The 8990-nt window shown below is 34.1% G+C and overlaps 1 protein-coding gene across 1 annotated transcript; it reads right to left on the reverse strand.

The window, feature by feature from the left end:
- Positions 1-2215: 2215 nt before the first annotated feature.
- LOC100813768 (receptor protein kinase TMK1) lies at positions 2216-6141 on the reverse strand. The gene is made up of 2 exons (XM_003552835.5): positions 3681-6141; positions 2216-3102 (listed from the first exon to the last, which is right to left on the reverse strand). Exons 1-2 carry the CDS (start codon positions 6100-6102, stop codon positions 2570-2572), a joined length of 2955 nt encoding a protein of 984 aa, XP_003552883.2. The 5' UTR covers positions 6103-6141; the 3' UTR covers positions 2216-2569.
- Positions 6142-8990: the final 2849 nt, after the last annotated feature.

Raw genomic sequence — 8990 nt, forward strand, 5'->3', positions numbered from 1 at the left:
TAGTCATAGATATATTTTCTACTCTATTTACTTATATTTTATTTGATGAAATTTTCTACAAATTTTTTATTATTTAATATGATAAAAAAATTATTTTTATATTTAATATTAAATTTGAATAAATGATAATTTTTAAAAAATATATTTTTAATTAGAAATAATATAATTTGATGAAGTTAATTAATTCTTTTAATAAGTATGAAATATGTTTTTTTATACTATTATTATCAATCAATATGGTGTATATGATTGGTAAAAAAAAGTTTATTTTTTAAATATATGATCATAAATTCAATCTTAATTCATGCATATGAAAAATATCTATTAAAAAAGATCAACCTTAAATAAATCTAACTGTCTAGAATAATTAATCCTTAACTTTTAGCTTAACATTACCTTGTTTTAAAATTTAAAAAACGAGTACTATTAGGATTCGAATTTGAAGGACTTGGATTTGCGTTTTAGAGCACTGCGCGTGTGCCAGTATTGTAGCGTGTACGCGTGCACCTGCGTAAGCCTCTTTGCATTTGCCTTGGTTACACAAGCCGCGTACGCACAGTGAGATTTACATTTTTGTTAAGATGATGCACTGAGATTTACTGTACAACTACAACCTGAAAGAGAAATAATATATATAACAATAATGATATTTATACAATATTATTTTACCTATTTTTTCTTTTCATGTTATTATATACTTTTTAGTTGAAAATCTTATTTTATATATATAGATATATATTATCTTTTACTTTTTATTTTTTCTTCTTTATTCATCTCTCTTTTTGACATTTCTTTCATCTTAAAAAACTAGATGTATGAATAACATTATTCTTTACGAATTCCACGAATTACATGATACTTTTTTTGTAATCTCACACTTAAAGGAATTCAATCACGTGACTCAACTATTGGGGTTAAATCACATGACTTGTTTTTATTATTTATATTATCACTTATATCAATATTTTAGTTAAGTGCATATTCACATAGATAATGTTAATTTTAAATGAAATTAATTTTGAAGTGATATTATTTATACTTAGATATTTTCTTATAAAAGAAAGTATAATTTTTTTGAACCTTAAAAATTATCCAAAATTATTTCAACTAAAAAATAATTTCAGGTCCAAAATAAGTTTTAGATTCTTTTTTTATATGAAAAAAAACATGTGAAAATTTATCTAAAATCAATTTTGAGCTTGAAATTCATTCTCCTCCAAGTAACCAAACACACACTAAAATATTTGGAGTTGTATACAATATAATTATCTCCATTGTCATTGTCAATACTATTACTAATACATCATGATTGTGGTGATCATGATGATGATGAGGGATGATGACGACGATTATGATAATGAATTAAGGATAATTTTAAAAAGAATGATATAATTAATTAAGATATTAATTATAAAATCAATTAATCGTTTGATTTGAGATATTAATTCATTAAAATCAATTACATGTCACCTTTTCATTATTTTAATCATATTTTCTGATTTAAAAAAGTTATAATTTTAAAATAATAATCATAGACTAATTTGAAAAAATAAAAAAAATTAATAAGAAGATAACATGCAATTTGATTGATTAAAAAACTAACCTTATGAAAACCCTAAAAATTATTAGAGTTAACATAGAAACTCTCTGTTTGTAATTGCTATTCTATTTAGTAGTTGTTTTATATAGATGAGTGCACAACATTTGTACTCAGCTGTTGTGATCATGTTCACGCACAACTTGTGCTTTGAACTGAATTTTAGTAATATCATTATTACCTGGCCTTTAAAAAAAAAACTCAAATATTTGGTTGGATGTGCACTTTATATATCTTGGCTTCGTTTGCACCTGCACGGCTGCACCTCACGGACACATCTGTTTAATTTTCACAAGTCACATAGTCCCGCTATGCGACCGCATTAGGTGAGGAAAAGGTTCAATCATCTAATCTAACACCTCCATAAAGAATTAAACAACACACATCTTCGTTGAATTTCAACCTCCCCAATCAAAATATTCTCAATATGCTAACATATATACTTAGTTTTTAGTCAAATTAATTGAAGTTCATTATTATATATAGATTATGGTTGCCTGACAAAAAAGGATAAAGCAAACAAAAATGCGTGTGTTTTTATCAGTCTCATTCAATAACTTTCCCATCAACTGTTATAATTCACACTTTATCATATAAAAAGGCAACCCCATCACAATCTCGTTCAAATGATCTACATTCATGTAATTCGACTTGGAACTCATTGGTTCAAAAGAATGTGATATCATGTAAAAGAATTAACCATGACATTTTATTTACATCTCTTAACATTAACTTAAGGATTAAAACATGAGCCTAAGATGAGAAATGAATATTCTGCTAACAATATTCTATTCTCAATTTGGCAGCATAAGGCTGAAAACAGACACTGAAGAAGTACAAGATTAACCGTGGAAGAGACTACAACATGAAAAATGATAAACAGCTTCAAATAGAAAAGCCAGCAAGAAGCATTCAGAATGAAAATACAATACAGAACCACCGACCATTAAAAGTATTTACAACCAATCATGATCACCTACCATCTGCTGATGTGAAAGACTCCACAAATCCATTCGGACGCGTAGGTATGCTTGTATGAGTGTTATCCAAGCTAGGAGGTAGGAGTGATGAAGAAGAAGATTCCATTTGGCTTCTACCTTCATAAGCCTGCCACTTCTTCAATGCTTGTGGTAAAGACATGTCTAGGTCAATGCCATATACATCTTCAGAACTTTGATCAGATGGTTTCCAAAGTTCTACAAGAGAAGAAAGCACATTAACAGCATGACCTGCGTCAGGCCTTTGATATGGCTCCCTTGCACAACAGTGGCCAGCTAATTCAGCTACAGTGTGAATACGGGGAAGCGTTTCCTCATTGAGATCAATTGTGTGGTCAATGGCTTTCTGGAATGAGTCTTTATTTACATACATTCTACGGAACCATGTTACAAGGTGCATGCTATCCTCTGGTTGGGTATCATCAAGTGCTCTTCTTCCAGTTATCAGCTCCATCAATATTACCCCAAAGCTGAACACATCAACTTTAGTAGTCACACGACCAGTGACTGAAAGCAGATAACATGGCATTGTTAGACACCCATTTGCCTTGAACTTAATCAACAACAAAATTTTGATAGCAACAATTACAAGCAAAAATCAGTTTCACAGTTGATATAAGAAAAACGTGGTTACCTTCCTAATGAAATGAAAGTTACCAGTTACTTATAAAGCATTCTAGACACTATCTTGCTATTGAAATGCAAATCAAACTAGATTTTATGATATACTTTTCCCTGAGATACTTAGCCATTGACTTAAAACATATAGCCAACATCCAAACCACCAATATCTAGATCAAGGACAGACTATCTCTACTTGCTTCTTTTAAAATAATTCAAAGAATAGATGATATATATTATAAATTGACAATGTAAAGATAATCTAATCACAAATTGTCAATTGTCATGTACTGTAAATTTGTTTACTTATATATTAACTAGCTTAAAATTCATATCAAGATTATTTCTAATTAGTTGACAGTGTAAGAACTTCCGCACTAACATTGCATTTCTATTAAACTCTAATTCAAAATTGATCTAGAACACAAAAAGTGCTTAGAGAAGGGGAATAAAAAACAAGATACCTGCATATTCTGGTGCCAAATATCCAAAAGTTCCAGCAATCCTTGTTTCTACGGAAGCTTTTCCTTCTGGAGCAAGACGCACAAGACCAAAATCTGAAACCTTTGCTCTCATATCATCTCCAAGGAGAATGTTTGAAGGCTTTAAGTCTCTATGAATAAAGCTTTGATGGGCCAAGCTATGAAGATACTCAACAGCCCTTGCCACATCTAAGGCAATGGTCAATCTTCTGTTCCATTCCAGTGGCTTCAGTCCTTCTTCCATCCAGTTAAAAAGGTGCTTACTTAATGTCCCCTGAGGCATGTACTCATACACAAGAAGCTTCTCATTCCCATCCAAGCAGTAACCAAGAAGGGAAACAAGATGCCGGTGGCGAACTTTCGTCAAAACAGCAATTTCAGACTTAAATTCTGTTGCACCTTTCCCACTTATTGCCCCAGATTCCATCCTTTTCACTGCAATCTTCGTGCCATCATGCAGTTCACCTTTGTAAACAGTTCCAAAACCTCCTTGTCCCAGTATATTCTTCTCACTGAAGTTGTCAGTGACATTCCTCAGAACTTGAATAGAAATAACCATGTTCCCTGCTTCACCCATTTGAATATCCCCTGCCTCACTGCCAGCCATGGTTTGCATTCCAATTCCACTAACATCACAAACACTGAGACTTGAACCTGCAACCGTTATCTTCACATTTTCATTATCCGATCCAGAATGCCGCGGGTGAATAACCAATGCATTTGGACTCTGCACCTTGCTCAACCGTTTCTGCTTCATCCTAAACAGACAACACACCAAGAAACTAATCACCAAAACCAACACCACACCACCTATCACAGCAAGCACAATCACCCCTACATGTGAAGATCTTTTGCCACCATTTTCTTCACTTCTGTTTGGAGCTCTTGAATTTAGTGGACCTAAAGGTGATGATCTAGGCCCCGGGTTGGGCTTATCCTTCCCTATGTCCTTATTCCCATTTGTGGTAAGAACCACATTGCTCTTAAAACTCGGGATCTTCCCATAAAGCCGATTGTTTGCAACATTCAATTCAACAAGTCCAGGTAAGGAAGCTAGCTCTTCTGGAATTGACCCAGTGAGATTATTATCAGCAAGCACAAGCCTTTGCAGTGATTTAAGCAAACCAAACTCAGGAGCTATAGTACCCTCAAGACCCATCTTCTTAAAATTAACAACAGTAATGTCCCCACCACCACTACAAGTAACCCCAATCCAATCAGCACAAGGACTATTCCCCTTCCAATTCTCAGCAAACCTCCTAGGATACCCTAAAACCCTCACAACAGAAAGCAGAATCTCCACCCTTGGATCGCACTTCCCTCCACGTGACAAACAGAAACTGTTAGAATCATCACCCAAATCCAAGTCCACCTCAACCCCAGAACCAAACTCAGGCACTGCCCCCTGAAACAAGTTATTAGTCAAGTTCACAGCTTTAAGCGATTTCAACTCCACCAAAGACCCAGGAACAGGACCCGTGAAGGCGTTATCCCTCAAGTTCAAATCTTGCAAGCTTACCAAACCGGAAAAATCAGGAAGAGGCCCAGTAAAAGCGTTGGAATGCAACCAAACCTGCGTCAACGACGTCATGTTCTGCAAAACATCAACATTGCCGCCAAGGTTGTTGCTTTCAACACCCTTTTGCCCGTTCAACCAGAGAGTCTCAATCTGAGACCCGGAAAAGCTCAAAGGCAATGCACCCTGGAGGTTATTGAAGGCCAAGTGCAAGTGGGTCAACGTGGGAAGACTCGAGAAGAAATCCGGGAGTGTGCCGACAATGTTGGCGGAATTCGCAGAAAAATTTTGGAGGGAAGAGCAGTTAACAATGCTGTCGGGGATCTTCCAAGGTTTGAAGGGGTTGTCGTCGATCTCGACGCTCTGAAGCTCCGACATGCCGGCGAAGAAGTCGTCGGGGATGGAAGAGAATTGGTTGTTGCTGAGAATGAGGACTTGGAGGGAGCCCAACCCGTTTAGGCTCGGGAGGGGACCCGAAATGTTGTTGAATTGGAGCTCCAAGCGTTCCAATTGGGTCAGGGTTTGGATCACGGTGGCGTTGGGAAGTGTTCCCTGGAGACCCAAGTGCCCGATTTGGATACGAATGATCCGTTTGACCTCTTCGGAGCACGCGACGTGTTTCCACTTACACGGGTCCGGGTCGGACCACCCGAGAGATTCGGGCGGGTTGAGACTGTCTCTGAGAGAGAGCATCGCTGAAGCGTCATCTTGGGAGTGTGCGTAGAGGATTATGGAGAGGAAACAAGATAGGTAAGTAGCGATGTGGGACTTGTGGTTCTTCATGGTGAAGAAGATGGAGGGAGAAGGGTGGTGGTGGAAATGGGGTGGGGGAGGGTGTTTGGGAAGTGAAGTGGAGCAGTGAGACTGTGAGCAATGGGGGTGGCACATGGAGGTGGGGACCACGTGGTTTTATCATGGCTTGTGACATTGGAGGAAGAAAAGGTTGGACTTTACTAGTAGTGGCTGTGGTCCTGCCAAGTGGGGGCTACTAGCCAACTTGGCATGTTGGAGTTGTGTTTCGTGAATGTTTATACAAATATTTATAGATTATCTGTTAAATTTTTTTACTTTTGTTTGTGATGAAACACGTTGTGAATCTTATCTAACTGCATTTTTGTTGATACGGTTGAGTTCTATCGCTTGTTGGTGTAGCTGAGTTGAGATCATGTGTTTGTGTCTTTTACGGAAAAAGGGAAATGGGGAGAGAACGAAACAAATGATTGATTGGTGATTGTGGTTTGATATTTTGTGAGATGTGTAATCATTTTGTGCAGGGGATATTGATCTTAATCATTTGGGAGATATCAAAACTCTAGGCTAGTTTAGATTATACTCTATCATCAATAATAGCAAAAAATAATAATTCCAATCTAATATTTCTTTCAAATATCAACATGAAGATTCATTATGTGTCATCCACTCTAAATTGTGTTATTTTTGCGCTTTTTAGTGTTAAAAAAATTATACTAAAATCAAAGCACAATTACCTCCTTCGTGAGTTGTTTGTTTTTTACATACTAGTTCTTTCTTTTTCTTTTTTCACAGGTAGTTGTTCTAATCCTGGGTTATCTCTCAATTGAGATCATGATCGATTGCTTGAATCTTTGTTGACCCCAAAAATTAAGATCATCAATCCATACTTGCTCAGCCTACGATAAATTTAAGATTGACAAAAAATTTAAATATTTGGATTAGAGTCCAAACTCAACCTATGTGGACCTAAGATTGGCCTAATATAAGATCAACCTACACTGAATTTGGCTTATGATGGACTTAAGGTCACCCTAATACTATATTTGATTGAGAAGATGAGAATATAAAAGATAAAAAAATATAAAATATAAGAGAGATATTTAAATTAAATTAGGCTGTAGAAAGTGTAAAACTTATCATATTTTCATCTTTATTTCTCTCTTTTTTTTCCTCTACCAAACATGAGAGCTCATAATGATCCACAACTACTTGACCTTGAACATGAAAGGCAAAGAGAGCAAAAAGGTATGAAGAGGTTTTTCTAAAATGTGATTTGCCAACTTAGTTGACATTATACTTGAGCTTAATCCAAAAGTTAAGTATTTAATCTAAAATTGATGATAGAAATATATTTTTTATAAAATTGATTTTAAATAGATGATAATAACTACAATATATAGTTATATATATACTACAATCATTTTTAACTATACATTTTTTTAATAGTGAAGTGTATTTCAATGGAAAGAGTTTAATATCCAAGTTAGACAAAAAAAAAAAAGCTATTCACCCAATAGCAGTAGTACATGTCAATATAGAAAAAATATAATATCTTGGAAATAATAATAATAATCCAATAACAAAACGTTGACCGTGAATAGTGAATACTACGTCAAGATCAACACGTGGACAGCTAAACAAAAAAGAATTGATACAGCAAATTGATAATAGCCAACACGTGGACAGCTAAATAAGTTCACTTGGCATGTAGTGTAGTCAGTTAGAAGGAAGTTGAATTTATAATAAATAAATAGAACAATAATTGAATAATAAAATGAATTTAATTGTGGTGAAGTTGTTTATTGGAGGTTGGGCTCCATCTCTCACAAACACGAGCATGATCTCTTGTAGTTCTACGGAGACTTACTGGGCTGGTATTTTATTTCATTTTGACAAAGTTTCTTACTCATCTTTCCTTGCATTTTCTTACCATCTTGAATATAAATGATAGATGATATTAAATTGTAACCAAAAATTATGATCTTATGTAAATTACTTAATCTTTTCATTGCTAGGTTCAATCCTATATTACTTTATTTTGAAGTATAAAATACAAATAGAACAGGTTAACGCCCATATAATAAGTGTAGTTGGGGATTGTGAGACAAGAATGCATAATTTAATTTTTAATCTTTTATTAATGAAAGTCATGTATGTGTTTAATTTACTTTTAGTCACACAAAAAAACGTGTAGTTTATTATGCTGAACATATTTCTACTGCCACTCGTTCATCAACCAAGCATCAATAAATAAATTGTGTGAAGAAAAGTTCTGTAGTACGAAGATGATGCTACTCGCGAAATACAATAGACGTTTGATTGAGGGATAATTGTTAGCATTGTTTCTTCTACCTCTTTCACCTCTTAAAATATGCAAAACCGTAAAAACTTAAATGAGTTTACAATCTTAATTATAGCTCCAAGTTTAAGTGATTAGCATCTTTGGGAAGCTATGATAGCAGTTTCACCGAAAAGAAAAGAAAAAGAACTACGATAGCAGTTGGTAGCTATTTTTGGCTTGGAAAAGAGCAAAAGGTTCAAAACATTACTTATAACGGGAAATTTTAAATAGAGTTTCAAGAGTTTTGATTAAAGAAAATAAATAATTTTCTGATTTTTCCAAAAATATTAATCGAGTTATGTACTTACAAAAAAAAATCATTCTTCGAAATATATTCTTATACAGTATTATATAAATTTGAAGTTTTATTTTTGAAAATTATGAAATGACATATATACTTTTCTCATTTTGTAACACATATCTTTGATTTTCTTTTTTTTACATCAAATGAATGATCTTTATAGTTTTCATTATTATGTTAATCAATGCTTAATTTTTGTTGATGTAAAAAATCTTAATCCAGAGTCCATAGCCTAGTGGAATGTCCCTAACACTTCCAAAAGACCTTGTAATTTTCAAATAATGTAATTTTTGGAAAATATCTCAGTAACCACAATGTTTGCTATGGTATGGTGTGGCACGTCTGCCAAAGGAGGTTCACTCATGCTCTCCCTTGCATAAA

The sequence above is a fragment of the Glycine max genome, chromosome 18 (assembly GCF_000004515.6).
Source record: "Glycine max cultivar Williams 82 chromosome 18, Glycine_max_v4.0, whole genome shotgun sequence".
Taxonomy (NCBI): domain Eukaryota; kingdom Viridiplantae; phylum Streptophyta; class Magnoliopsida; order Fabales; family Fabaceae; genus Glycine; species Glycine max.

Excerpts from the sequence above, each read along its gene's own strand:
- LOC100813768 (XM_003552835.5), bottom strand. The coding sequence starts at position 6,102 with ATGTGCCACCCCCATTGCTCACAGTCTCACTGCTCCACTTCACTTCCC. Across the intron at positions 3,103-3,680 it reads TTTGGCACCAGAATATGCAG|TCACTGGTCGTGTGACTACT; the intron begins GTATCTTGTTTT and ends ATCTGCTTTCAG.